The sequence below is a fragment of the Xyrauchen texanus genome, chromosome 1 (genome assembly GCF_025860055.1).
Source record: "Xyrauchen texanus isolate HMW12.3.18 chromosome 1, RBS_HiC_50CHRs, whole genome shotgun sequence".
NCBI lineage: Eukaryota > Metazoa > Chordata > Actinopteri > Cypriniformes > Catostomidae > Xyrauchen > Xyrauchen texanus.
In genome coordinates, this window is record NC_068276.1 from 5,943,861 (window position 1) to 5,958,520 (window position 14,660).

A 14,660-nucleotide genomic window follows, 5' to 3' on the forward strand; every position below is an offset into this window, starting at 1 on the left:
GGATGATCAGCTGTCCTTCCTGTCTCCCTGTAGCGCTGTCTCAGGCGTCTCACAGTATGGACATTGCAGTTTATTGCCCTGGCCACATCTGCAGTCCTCATGCCTCCATGCAGCATGCCTAAGGCACGTTCACGCTGATCAGCAGGGACCCTGGGCATCTTTCTTTTGGTGTTTTTCAGAGTCAGTAGAAAGTTTTTATAACTGTGACCTTAATTGCCTACCATCTGTAAGCTGTTAGTGTCTAAACGGCTGTTCCACAGGTGCATGTTCATTAATTGTTTATGGTTCACTGAACAAGCATGGAAAACATTGTTTAAACCCTTTTTAATAAATATCTGTAAAGTTATTTGAATTTTTACAAAATTATGTTTAAAATACAGTGTCCTGTAAAAGGAAGTTTATATATATTTTTATTCCCCTTTTTCTCCCAATTTGGAATGCCCAATTCCCACTACTTGTAAACAATGTCCCGCTTCCTGACTTCTCCATGTGATGCGTGACCTTAACAACGAGCTTATGTCATCCTTCTCATAAGCGCACCTCCCAGGAAGTGAACATTTATAGTTAAAAAGTATATAAGTATTGTTTTGTTTCTAAAATAATCAATCGTTTGGGTTCAGAGGAACTTTAATAGTTGACTGGAGTCATGTGGATTATTTTGATGCACCCTAAATATGCATTTTGGACCATCAAAAAATGGAGCACATTCACTTGCATTGTTAAAAGGAGGAGGCCTGAAATGAAATCCTAAAAATCTTAAATTCTGTTTTGGTGAAGAAAGAAACTCAGATACATCTTGGATGGCCTGAGGGTGAGTAAATTATCAGTAAACTTTCATTTTTGAGTGAACTATTCCTTTAAGTATCCAAATACTGAAACATAAGTGTGACGAGGAGGAGGGCGAGGCCAGGTGTCCATCCTTACGGCCAGGCCACACCCTCCTCCTCGTCACAACAAGTAAAAGAATCTTGTCCGCATTAAGAATCACACCGTTCAAAGCATATAACTCATTTCTCTGACATTTACACGCACACACACACACACACACACACACACACACACACACACACACACACACACACACACACACACACACAGGTCACGGGTCAATGCCGCGTGTTTCTTGCACGTCTGCATCCTGTTACACATGTTTGTAGACATCTCAGCAGATTATACCTAAAAGGCTAAAGGTCAAATTGGAAACCTTGTCTCTATGGAAATAATGTAAGCAGGCATACTGTTACCATGGAAATGAGATTATACAGCAGAGATATGCAAAGCCAAAGATTTGTATGATCAAAGACGGCACAAATTGAAAAGCCTCCCTCCATATCTTTCCAAAGCAACTGATGGTTAAGTCCTTCGAAGGACAGACTTGGAAATAAACTTGCTTTCTTAAAAATATTTCTCCATGAATGAAAACATTCTTTGTGCAGGGTTTGAATTTGCACTAAAAAAGAAATATTAAGTCCACAATTCTCAATCTCTTAATAAATCTTCCTAAATTCAATAGAACTCCCACTTTTCTTTGAATTTTGAATTTTCAACATGTCTACAGTGGCAAAATAAAAGGGATAGCTCACCCAAAAAGGAAAAGTCTGTCATAATTGTTTTCAAGAGGAGATGTTTATCAGGCTGTTTGTTTTCCACCAATGATGAAAATGAATGGGGACTGGGGCTGTTGAGCATTAAAAATGCACCATAAAATTACAAAAGTAGTTTATACAACTGAAGACCACAGGTACATCCAGACAATCAGCTACAAAACACACTAGAAGCACTGATGTCATTGACGTCAAACCTGGCAGCCATATTGGAATGTGCGCAAGTGCAAATGAGATTTGAAAGCCGTGGCGGAGGGGAAAATGAATACAGAGTTAAATTTCTCTCTTCAAAGCAATTGTCATTTATGGAGCTCAACAGCCAACCTCCACATTTACTTTAATTGAATGGAAAACCTAAACATCTCCATTTGAATCGCGAGGAAGAAATAAAACATGACGGCGCGTAAAGAAGCGTCATTTTTAGGTGAGCTGTCCTTTAGGTATACAGCAGAAGCTACGTGAGTGTTACTGAACTAATAAAGCAATGTATAAAATGATAGGGCTGATAGTTACTTGTTCATACTGTAACTGTGAGGAGTTTGTCATACAAGGCGGGTGGTGAACCTTGTGATGAAAGACAAGAAAACGAAAGAGAGAGACAGAGTAAGTGTGAGGGAAAACACACAAGGACTTTTACAATGAAATTAACAGCGGTTTGACACAAAATTTCTCAACAGAATGGATTTTGAGTGGTGTGTTCGTGATTGTGTGTTCATTTCAGCCTCTACCTGTGAGGCGGAAGAATACCGTCCAGGTCCACGGGATACTGAACTTTTCCCTGAACCCATAGAGGAGTCCACACTCTTCCCAATGTAGCAGTGTGTCCGGAGGCACTTCCCATATTCTTTCCGTACCTAAACAAACACATTGAAGGTAGAAATGGCATCGATTGGCTGAGTTTTCACTGTTGGTTTCATCACATATGCGTGTGTTTTTACGAGTTTTCCAAACCTTCTTCTGTAGGACGCAGTGAAATATGAAGATAAACATGCCCTGCAGGGAGTTAAAGATGGTGAAGAGGTACGCCATGATCAGGGTGCTCTCGTTTACATACATCAGCCCGAACGCCCAGGTCAGACCCAGCAAACAGAGCAATGCTATGGCTCCAATTACCCACGATCTGAAACAAACACACACCATATTACCATTTAATATAACTGCAAAGCATGCTTTTAAAACCAATTACTCACAATACAAGGCATAAGTGGTAGATCAGCTCCTAAACTGGTCAATTTGTCTCAAGGAGACTAGTTCTAACCCATTCAGTGAATTAAGAAAAGTTTCAGGTTCAAAACAAGTCCTTACCACATTCATTACCCCAGAAATGCGATATCGACTTTTTGTAAAAAATAATGAGGAAATGCATGGACTATAATGTACCAACAGAAGTATTTGGGGCAAGGCATTGCACTTGGTTAAATGTTAAGATACACAGAAGAATAAGTCTTAACATGAGACTACTATCGCTTGACTGTCCAAGGTTATCTCCAATATTTCATCTCCTGTCATGACCTTATAAAGCTGTACACTATCATCCAGGTGGATGCTGAACACTGGTGGCGGTTGAGGAGATTCCCCCTATACTATGTAAAGCACTTTGAGTGCCTAGAAAAGCGCTATATAAATATAATGAATTATTAATTATTATTATTATTATGTAATCACACACTCAAAAAAAAAAAACCTCTTTGGCTGAACTTGATACAATCACGGACAGTGGTTCCATGTGTTTGAAATGAGTTTTTTTGTATTAGAATTTCCATGTAATCTCAATTTAAGTATTTCAAGTAGAGGAACCTAATTGAATTGAGTAACCCCAACTACATTAGACATATTAAGATAACTCAAAATGTATCTCTTTCTGTTATATATCAGCTAGTACAGTGAATGTCAATGGGAAACACTATGCCTTGGTTAGCATAGCAATCACTCAATGAGTAAAGTAATATAGAGCATTCTTATCTTGTACCTGTCCGACGACTCAAACCTAAAATCAGGCTTCACTATCCACCACGGTATACCCTAAAACTCCAACATAGTAGAAACTATTATCAATCTCAACCCATGAAAGACTTGAAAGACAAACAAGTTCCCCCTTTTGCATTCATCTTGCACAAATAATGCTTTCTTTTACCATTTAATCTCCCAATCGAGCTCCATGCAAAGCATGCTTGGAATTAGAAATCCCCTACCCAGTTTCATATAACCAATCAAAAACATTCATGTTGTCCCAACACATTTTTTCAGTAAAACTGGCATGTTTTTGAGTGTTCATTTTGTAACTTTGCACAGGGATGGCAGATAGCGACGTGACATAACTGTCAGAAAAAGTGCGGTTTACAAATGTATTATCTATTATGTATTAGACAGAATTTTCATTTTTGTGTGAACTACTCCTTTAAGCATTGCACTTAATGTGATGGCAGTTAGCACACATCCCCTTGTTCATTTCAGAGAGCGCTGAACCGATCGTGTCTGTGTTGTGTTCACCTGCGGGGCGACAGATCCACCCCACCGATTACATCCAGCTCAATTTAACGCCAAAAAACATGCAATTGCATATACAGTGCATCCAATATACCACTAATAGCACAGTACTACACACAGACACTATACAGGAATTTCATAATGTATCTGCAATCGTATTTAAAAAACAAAACATACCAGTGCGTCCCATGTGCGTCCCAAATTGCAAATACCTCTACTATTTTACGTATTTTAATTTTGTAGAGCGAGTAGATAAAAATGCAATGAAAACGTGTACTGTGAGTACCTGGATGATGTACTTCTTTAACTCACTAACGGAGTGTGGAGTCGGACACTTCAAGCACTCAAAGTTTGCGTGCTAACCTTTTCTGTTTTATCCAAATTTACAACGTTTTGCCATGAAAACCAGTTATCAGGGCAATTTAGTAGTCCACCACAAAAACAATGATTTAAACAACGTCACAGCTCAAATAATACACAAGTTTTAACTGAACTACTAATATGAGTACAATTATAAAATCGAAAGCTTCACATTCCTGCCTTCAAACGCTTCATTAATTGGCCTATTGCCTTCCCTTCGATTTGCTGCAGTGATGCTTCCCTAAGTATTTCATTAAAGATGTTTTGTTCCCAGAAATGACCCATCACACTGAAATGGATTTATCTTATTATGTAATTGACTGCTACAATGACCTTCCTGAATAACATGTATTTCAGAGCTTCGATTCAAAAATCAGTTTGAGACGTCTCAGGATAGTTCACACAATAAAGGGGAAAAAATGTAAGGGTGCTCAGAAGGTTATGAGTGGAGAATGAGAAAACAGAGAGAGACAGAGAGAGGGGGTGCGGAGGCTGTCGGAGTGATTGACAGCACTCCGTACTGCACCGTGAATGACAATTTAAAAACAAGAAGCGAGTGAAGTGGGGAAATATGAGCCGGAGAGACAGAGGAGAGCAACGACGGAGAGATGCTGGATATACTATGCTTACTTGATCTCTGGATCATAATCCTTATAACTGGAGAAATAAATGGAATTAAAGGAAAAGCAAAAGAAAATTAGAATACATTTTTAAACTGTGCGCAAGTGTACCTAAGAAAACTGATGTCGTTTTAAAGGTACTGGGTGGTAACACCAAATATATATATATTTATACAAAATTAGATGTGCTTCAAGCTTCAATGCTTCGATGGTAGGACAATATGTACTTTTATTATGGAATTTACAGTCGGGTCTTAAGTTATGATTGTGTTAATGTTCTCCCCATTGTTTTTGACCAAGGAATAATGACAATTAAACATTTTTATTTTATATGCACCAACAAGCCGCTTCTCCACCAAAGAGCCAAACAGTTCTGAGCAAGGTATGGAATGGTTACATGAGCACGGTTCAGCACGGCACGATTATAAACCGTTCTCCGATTGCAATTCTCAGCATAGTTCGCAAACCGAGATCAACCGTGCCGGTGAAATGGCTTTAGTACATGTTGACTCACTATGGTCCATTTTCCAATGCCAAGGTAACTGATAGTGCTTTTAGTTATTTCTAGATTGCCAAGTTCGTTAATATTTGGGTGATGTTAATATAAGCTAATAAATAATTGTGTTGGGGCCTGACACAATTATTGAGTAAAGTGAGTAAAGAAACTGACTATCACCCCTGGAGTCGTGAGTTCAAATCCAGGGTGTGCTGAATGACTCTAGCCAGGTCTCCTAAGCAACCAAATTGGCCCGGTTGCTAGGGAGGGTAGAGTCACATGGGGTACCCTCCTTGTGGTCGCTATAATGGGGTTCTCGCTCTCGGTGGGGCATGTGGTGAGTTGTGCGTGGATGCCGCGGAGAATAGCGTGAAGCCTCTACATGCGCTATGTCTCAACGGTAACGTGCTCAACAAGCCACGTGATAAGATGCGTGGATTGACGGTCTCAGACGCGGAGGCAACTGAGATTCAACCACCTGGATTGAGTCACTACACCACCACGAGGACTTAGAGTGCATTGGGAATTGGTCATTCCAAATTGGGGCAAAATGGGGAGAAAATTTTTTTGTAGTGTATGTTTAGTGTATCTTTATGATTTTATGATGATTTATAATATTTGTTTTTCTACAAGCCTTTTTCGTCAGGGAAGAAGAGTACTGGCTCATTAAAACTCAAACTGTATCAATATTTTCTCATATACTATTTTAATATAATACTTGTATTATAATTTGTCAATACCAAAACACAACAATAGCCACAGTATCTTTATCTTATTAGGTCAAATTACACATCACTCACAGAGACACACAGGGATGGTTACAGAGGTGCACAGGAGCCAGATGTAAGCACCACACACACATATGTCGAGTTGGGGTCTAATAACCACAAGAGGTTCACAGCAAAATAAATGATTGATGGAATTAAAGTTAAAACTAATAAACGTCATTTTGCAGGGTCCATATTAATGATAGGGGCATTTCATCTGGGTTATTGGCCCATAAACGTCTGGAGGTGCGATGCACTGGGTGCATTTGCGTAGCTAGTAAGACGTGAAAATCTTAAGAAGTGAAAAATATCAAAAGAAATTAAAAGGGATTGCAGTAACACTTTATCGAAACATACAGGAAATATATAATGTATTACAGAGGCACTCTTCATTCATTTTAAAAGTATTAATTAAAGGTGATGTGTATAAAAAATATTTCTTTCAAAATGTCAACAGCTTCAGAAGTTATTGAAGAGTCAGAATTACTAATTTGATAAATTGTCCTATTGAATGCATTGCCATTCAGCTCTATCAATTAAAGATATTAATCAATTTCATTACATGATATGCAGATTCATTAATCAAATTATCGCAATTATAATTGTCGCATTTTTTTTTATGTCTTGTCGATTTAGCCTAAACAACTGTGTTGTGAAAGCAAATGAGAAGTGAACAAAACAAACCTTAACCAACACCTAAACGGTCTGCATTATATAGCACCTTTTTAACCTTAGCGGTATTCAAAGCGCTTCACACTGCGTCTCATTCACCCATTCACACATCAATGACAGCAGAGCTGCCATGCAAGGCGCTAGCCTACCAATGTCTTGTGGGCCGGGATTCGAACCACCATCCCTGCGATTACTGGACAACCCGCTCTACCACCTGAGCCACAGCTGCCCCAAAACCTAACTGATAGTGTCCTAAAAGCACTTTGTGTCACTTCTATGACATTATCAAACATGTCAGCTTGCAGACTTGGCTGGGCTCGAACCGCGATTTTCCGAATCCAAAGCCCAACACTCAAACAGGCGAGCTATTGCGCGAACTATTTATATTGGAATAAGTGTGTAAAAGTAGGTGAGTCTGTAATACAAGTGTTAACATGTCATTTTTAAATTATGTGTTACAGTAAAAGTTTTCGATATCTTAAGATAGTAGTTTGTGAGTAATAGTGTGAAAAATAACATCATAATCAGTCGTTGTACTCGTGACTTGAGTGAAAGTGAATAAAGTGCACAGTTGTTGAAGTGCCCCTAGTGTTCATTTCACCAGGAAACTGCGGTGAAATGTTGATTGTGGCACGTAAAACTCAATTTACAAAAGTGTAGTAAGAGTAATGTTCAGTCTATGAGACTAGGATACATTTTGCAATTGACTTCGTCAATCTGTCCAGTTCTATCAGGACTCATTCTCTCATCATATCTTGAGACCTCTGCTCTCCTTTTTTCTATTAATCCCTGCAAATACAAGTGTATAGGGGCCTATCACTGAGAGCTCTTAATTACCCCACACTTATATCTAAACCTCTTAGCTTGTGTTATCCCTCCATTTCTAGCTCTTTTGTCAAGGGACTGATATCCCACCGTCTCTCGCACTGAAGCTAGAGTAAAGATCTCATCTCCAGAGACTGTCTTTGTGATATCACTAAACCTCAGCCAATTGGCCTTTACTTTCTCTTTTCCTAAAGATATGCCGCTAACTCCTTCACACATTCTCTCTCACACACACACACACACACACACACACACACACACACACACACACACACACACACACTCGCACCGAAAAACCCAGGGTGCATTTGAAGTTTAATTGAATTCAATAGTGGTGATTTATTGCATTAAAGACATCCTGCTGGGAGTTTTACAAACACAAAATGAACACGTCTCCTCCCTCAGGTATCCTGCTGCAGATCGCTGGGGTTAAACATGAAAGATTTACGTGAATTATGATAAAAGTTTGCCTCAAACGGCTTTTAAACGAATTGAGTGAATTAACAGTAATTTATCATACCATCTGATTCTGTCTCCAAGAGCGAATCTGCATGCCAATGGAAGTCTTAATTGAGTAATTTGAAGGCAGAAAGTCTTCTTGACAGTAATGTTATGATGTGAATAATGTCCTCAAGGTGCTGAGTGATGCGTATATCTCTGTTCCTTTATTCAGGCAACATCTGCACTTTTTCATTTAAAAAATGTATTGATTTTGCTGTGTCTATGCCTCTCATCCACAGCAACATGGCGTTTTCCTCTGCCGGGAATGGAACGATACAAAAACGCTCTCTATTACCGCATTGTTTGGAAATGGAAAAATCTTTTTTTTATACGTAAAATAGTGTGAATTAGAGTGGATGTGGCCAGCATCGGTGACATAAACAAAAATCATATTTCCAGTAATGCATTGCACTTTTAAGCGTATGATGTTCTGATTCTGCTCTAGTTACAGCGATGATTCCTGTGGGTGGATTCTTCTCCATGTAAACATAATTTTTTTTCTCTTTCTGGTATCATTGTTTGTATTGTGATAATTCTGCTGGATTTAAACACACATACAAGTTCAGTAAGCAGTTTCAATATTGACATATAGTCAACATCATCTGTTGCATAGAGCTTAATTTGTATTGAGCCATTTACATTGACTGTTATGAATTTGGTAGATGCTTATATCGAAAGTCAACTTACAGGGCATTCAACATTTGTTATTGTCAGTGTACCTCCCAATCCCAATCCCTATCACACACACACACACACACACACACACACACACACAAGGAAAAAAAGAGGACTGGTGCTGGTGAAATTCGGATGGAAAAATTGCAGGTAAAGTCTAGAAATCATTTGATCTTACCAGTGCCACTCCACTATGACACAACCCTCATAATTGCGATATCTGGACAAATACAACAGAAGAAACATAAAGAACAAACAACAAAAAGAGAAACAAAAAATAATACTTTTGAAATGTGCAGATTACAAAAAAAAGCATTTAATGATATAAGTAATGACAAAGACAGTTAGACAAATGAAATAAAATTTCAAATCTCGAAAAATAAAGGAACAACAAACAAAGCTAAAGCAAATCTAAAACTGTTACAAAGCTTCCAGACACAACACTCAATAACATGTGAGCACCCTCCTTTCTGAACACAAACCCAACAAATGACTTATCAAAACCAAAATCACCAGATGGACGGCAAAAGTTGAAAAATATTGTTAACCTTTAAAACTTAACCTAACTCTGGTTAACAATGGTTTTAAATGGTTTTATTATTATTATAAATCATATCATGGTGAACAGTGGAAAAGTTGATGTTCACAAACACGCACTTACACTGCAAAAAATTCTCAAACCTAAACACGTTTTATATACAAATGAAAAACAGACCCACATATATTTAAGTTGGTATGCCATATAAACTGTTGTGTGTTGGAAGTGGTTTTACAATACCTTTTAAAATTACAGAAGTTTAGCCATGAAATTCTACATGACGCATGCATACAGGCTTTTTATACTTTTTATTTGTTAGCTAATCGGCTTGCATGGTTTAAGCCGACAGGTCAGCTTAGAGGTAGCCAATCAACACATGTACTCTGTTTGTCTAACATTTAAGTTTTCAAGTTGGTTTCACTGCAGTGTGCTGTGAAATTTTTTCTCTGAAACCCTCCTCCTACCCAGCACCACCTGTCTAGGTCTGCTACATGGGGATTGTATGCATGTCCAGTTGTGCAGCAGCATGTCATACATGCTCAATGCAGCATGTCTTGTGGTTCTGTAATTGTGCAGCAGTAGCAGCATGTCCACATGCTTAACTATGTTTTAACAGTAGCAAGTCTTCGTACTTGCTCTGATTCAGCAATGGCGTGAAGATCTACTCCACCAAGTCAGTATGTCATACTCACATTAAAGGTGCACTCAGTGATTCCTGAGAAACAAAGTTGATATTCAAACTCAACTGCTAAAACAAACACACCCCTCCCTTCAGTGCTCCTTTGGAAGCTCCTCCCCCAAGTTCATACACGTGAGACGGATTTACGCAGACTAGCTACAGACACTCAAAACTCTTCTGCTACTAAATCAAAAATCACAACAACAGCATATATGGGTTCTGTGAATAATTGCAACATTTATTTTACCCACCTATCGAGAAGAAAAAGAGCAACTTCATCTTCCATCTTCAAGCCTTTTACATCTCGGAGGTCTCTCCACCGCTGAAAAGCCTCGCCGATGTTGATGCGGTTCCTAGCTCTCGACTTAACATAATACTTCTTTTTTTGGTTTATATTCATCTGATCTTTTTCTCTTGTTCTGTTTCTCAGCCATTTGTCCTCCTTGGAATTTAGAAAGATCTCTTCAGCCAGATTTGCCGTCGCTCTTCTAATGAATTTCCCTCACCCTCTGCCCCCACCCCCCATGCTGTGCACGAGCAAGAACAACCCCCTGTTGCTGATTGGCTGTAGTAGTGTTGTGTGTGTCTGTTCCACTTTGTTTTTGTCCCATTTACAGAGCCAGGGCTGTGTACAAATACTAGATTTGAGGAGATATTTGCAGAATTACTAAGTGCACATTTAACATGCTTTTAAAGACTCACGTCTTTCCGAGAGTTATCATGAGTGAACTGCGGTATATATTTCTGTAAATATATTTTGCAAGGCCATCAGTTAAAAGTATGGCTGCTAAATGTAAAATCAAACTGATATGTCCAAAAGTATGCATTACAACATAGTAATGTTGTATATAAACCATATTATAGGATTTCTAGCAAAAATAATGATATAGTGAACTATACCAATACTATGGTATAAAATGACTCATACAGTGCTAAAAGATTTTGGTCATAGGGCCCCCTACACATATCCACAAATAAACTCTCTCACACAGTGTTTTGTTACATGAGCGACTAATCAAGCGCTTCTACAATCAAACTTGTACAGATGAGTATTAAAACTATGAACAACAGACTATAATCATCTGATTATTAGCATGAATAGAATGTCTGATTACATGAATGATCCAATTTCATTTGAGACCTCTTGGAGAGGGAGAAGTCTGAGAGATAGAAGACCCTTGCTTGTGAATTAATCACATCATCTCTAAACACATCACCTCTGTTGTTGTTCAGAACACTGTGCTTCAGCTTACATCATTCCCTTCAATTTTATGTGATGATGAATTTCTAGAATACCCTTCATCAGAGCGAACGGTCGAGTTCGGAAGCAAAAATCACCCGTTGAGACAGACCTACAATGAGCTCTGAGGTTGTTAAGCAATCATATATGCGTTGGTAGAAGCCACAATCAGTTTAATTTCAAATTTTGAAATGTTTAAAAAATAAACTTGCGCTTAATAGTCAAATTCGCTGTTGGAATCACAGCAACAAAGTTCTACAATGAGCATAAACTCCCATAAAGCACTAATGTGAGTATTTTCATTGGACCCATGTAGAAATGCATCACAAGAACAGTGTTGGAGTGTCTCATCTCTTTGGAGCATTCGTTTCAATGGTTTTTAGCATCTCTAGCTATAAACACCACATTTTAGGACACTACATTCAAGTTAAATGTAGTTTGAAACTTTAAGAGCCGCATCTCGAGACCCCTGCATTCTGTTGTGCTTTGTTAAGCTGTCTTTTTCGCCTGTACAGCATAAGATGGGCTGACTGCCTCCTGCTGACTACAACACGCAAAAAACATAAAGATGGTATTTCAAGCTTGAATTGCTTCGTTAGTAGGAACATTCTTTATTACAGAAATTGAGAATTGATGTTATTTTATATCTAATTAATCACACTGAATTAACACATTCAATGAATACCCTTACTTTTAATTATTTTTTTTTTTGCTTTTCAAAGTTTTTTGTCTTGGAGCTTGTTGGATTAGTTCAAGGCTTAAAATGTTTAAAACTCTTAACTGAAGAAATTTAAGGAAAGCCTATGGAGAAAATTAATGCCAAAAGTACTTATTACACAAAAACCAACATTATATATTCATGTCTCACACATGCGCACAGGCAATGGCCCACTGTGATTTATTGCTCCATCAGTGGCACCAATTCTGCAAGATCATTGTTGCAAACAATCTGATTATCATGAATCTCACACATGCACACATGAACACACACATCAGCTCACTGTCCTGCACACTGTGTTGGATCTAAAGGGACAATCATTTATTTGCATATTTATAGCCCTTTCAGCCTCTGCTCTGAAAGGGCTATAGTGTGATGAATATTCATGTGCATGCAGAGGTTAATTTGTGCAGAATGTTTGCTGCTCTTTCCTGTGAAACAACACAGATCTTCAGGTAACAACATCATCCCCATAGAATTCACTCACTCACACTCGCACACACACACACACACACACACACAGTTTACTTTCACCTCAACCTACTACAGTAATATGAAAAAATGTGCGATATTAGCTACTCAGTAGATATTCAGTTAGGCACACACACACACACACACACAGTTTGTAATTTCTACACCACAAGAAGCACCAAATAGAATTGATTGTTGCAATGGCTGTTTACAAACAGGTTTCCCAAACATTCCTCCTGTCTGCCACTGTTCAACAAACAGGTAGTGCCACCTCTAAAAGACCCCACCCATCACTATTAGGCTTACTTGATATTGTCAAGGCAACTGGATTCTGGTTTCAGGATAGCAGTGTGGTGAAACATCTTGTAGAGAGCGATTCCCAGGAAGATCACATTAAGCTGGCAAAAACAGGAGCACAGGACTGGTTTAGGATTTTAATGTGTGGATTACAACTGTAAGCCAGAGGGTTAATGGTTTTGGGCTAAAGGATGCTGGTTTTTGGTTGAAAAGTGAATTATGGTACAGGGTATATAAGATGTAGGTTTTATGGTTAAAGCTATTGAATTTAGGAAAACTGTGCAAAGCTATATGGTGCTTAGGGTACAGAATTTAGAGGGTGGCATGTAGTATTTAAGGTAAGGTGCAGGGTATGGTTAGGGTTGAGTATGTGAGGTATAAGATCTAAGATATGTGTAGGGTTAAGGGTGTAGCATATAGTACACCCAAGATGTCCAGTATAAACTGCAGGATTTTGGGTATAAGGTGTAAGGTCTAGGGTTTAGGATATAAAGAGTAGGGTATACAGTTTAGGGTTAAGGGTGTAGGGCAGAAGCTGTTGGGTCTAGGGTGTATATACCAATATACCTAAAATGTAAAGTAGAAGGTGAAGATTTAGGTTGTAGGGTTTAAATGGTAGGTTTCAAGGTGGGGTTTAGAGTATAGTTTGTAGGGTGTAAGATATAGTGCCCAGGGTTTAGGCTATTGGGCCTATGTTGCATGGTATAAGTTGTAAGGTGTAAGTTGTTGGGTTCAGTGTACAATGTATGCAGGATGTACAGTATTAGTTGAAGGGTTTAGCGTTTGGAATGTAAGATCTTGGTTGAAGTGTATGGTTTAGGGTGTTGAGTATAAGGTATAGGGTGTAGGCTTTAAGTTACATTTACATTTATATTTATTCATTTGGCAGACGCTTTTATCCAAAGCGACTTCCAAAAGAGGAACATAAGCTAATCATCTTATGGAGACATTGGAACGAAAAGTGCCATACTACAAAGTTTCACTAGCATCAGAATAGTATTCAAAACAGATTTAAGTGCATCAAGAATTATATATATATTTTATTTAGTGACTGGTTAAGTGCTCTTGGAAAAGCCGTTTTTTTAAGACAGAGAGTGAATCAGCTTCACGGATGGAGTTGGGAAGGTCATTCCACCAAGGTGGTATGATTAAACTGGAAGTCTGGGAAAAGTGTTTTGGTGCCTCTTTGTGTTGATACAACAAGGTGACGTTCCTTAGCTGACTGCAGGCTTCTGGCGGGAGTGTAGTTCTGCATAAATGATTTTAGGTATGCTGGAGCAGACCCAGTGACTGTTTTGTATGCCAGCATCAAAGCCTTGAGAATTTAATACGTGCATCAACCGGCAGCCAGTGGAGAGAGACAAAGAGTGATAGGCACTCTCTTTGGTTCATTAAAGACCAGACGTGCTACTGCATTCTGGATCATTAGCAGAGGTCTAATTGCACATGCAGGAAGGCCTGCAATGAGAGAGCTACAGTAGACCAGCCTAGTTATGACAAGTGACTGAACAAGCATGTTCAGCGAGGAAAGATCTTATCTTCCTGATCTTGTAGTTGTAATGTATAATATGAAGGTTTTAGGGTTAAATGTATGTAGGATGTACAGTATAAGTTGTAGGGTTTAGCGTTTAGGGTGTAAGATCATGGAGGAGGATTAGGGTGTAGGGTATACTAGGGTTTAGGTTTTACGGTATAACATGTAGGGTTCAG

General features: G+C 38.6%; 1 protein-coding gene across 21 annotated transcripts in view; it reads right to left on the reverse strand.

The window, feature by feature from the left end:
* The window catches only part of LOC127639549 (adhesion G protein-coupled receptor L3-like), a 296,527-nt gene that overhangs the window by 15,686 nt on the left and 266,181 nt on the right, over nt 1-14,660 (reverse strand). For 14 of the 21 annotated variants that reach the window (XM_052123117.1, XM_052122957.1, XM_052123044.1 and 11 more), the window contains 3 exons: nt 12,960-13,051; nt 2,556-2,724; nt 2,333-2,458 (listed from right to left, as the gene is read on the reverse strand). In XM_052123117.1, the coding sequence (XP_051979077.1) occupies nt 2,333-2,458; nt 2,556-2,724; nt 12,960-13,051 (387 nt within the window). Of the gene's footprint in view, nt 1-2,117; nt 2,169-2,332; nt 2,459-2,555; nt 2,725-12,959; nt 13,052-14,660 lie in introns of all 21 variants that reach the window. The other 7 variants (XM_052121798.1, XM_052121959.1, XM_052121883.1 and 4 more) reach the window with 1 other exon arrangement.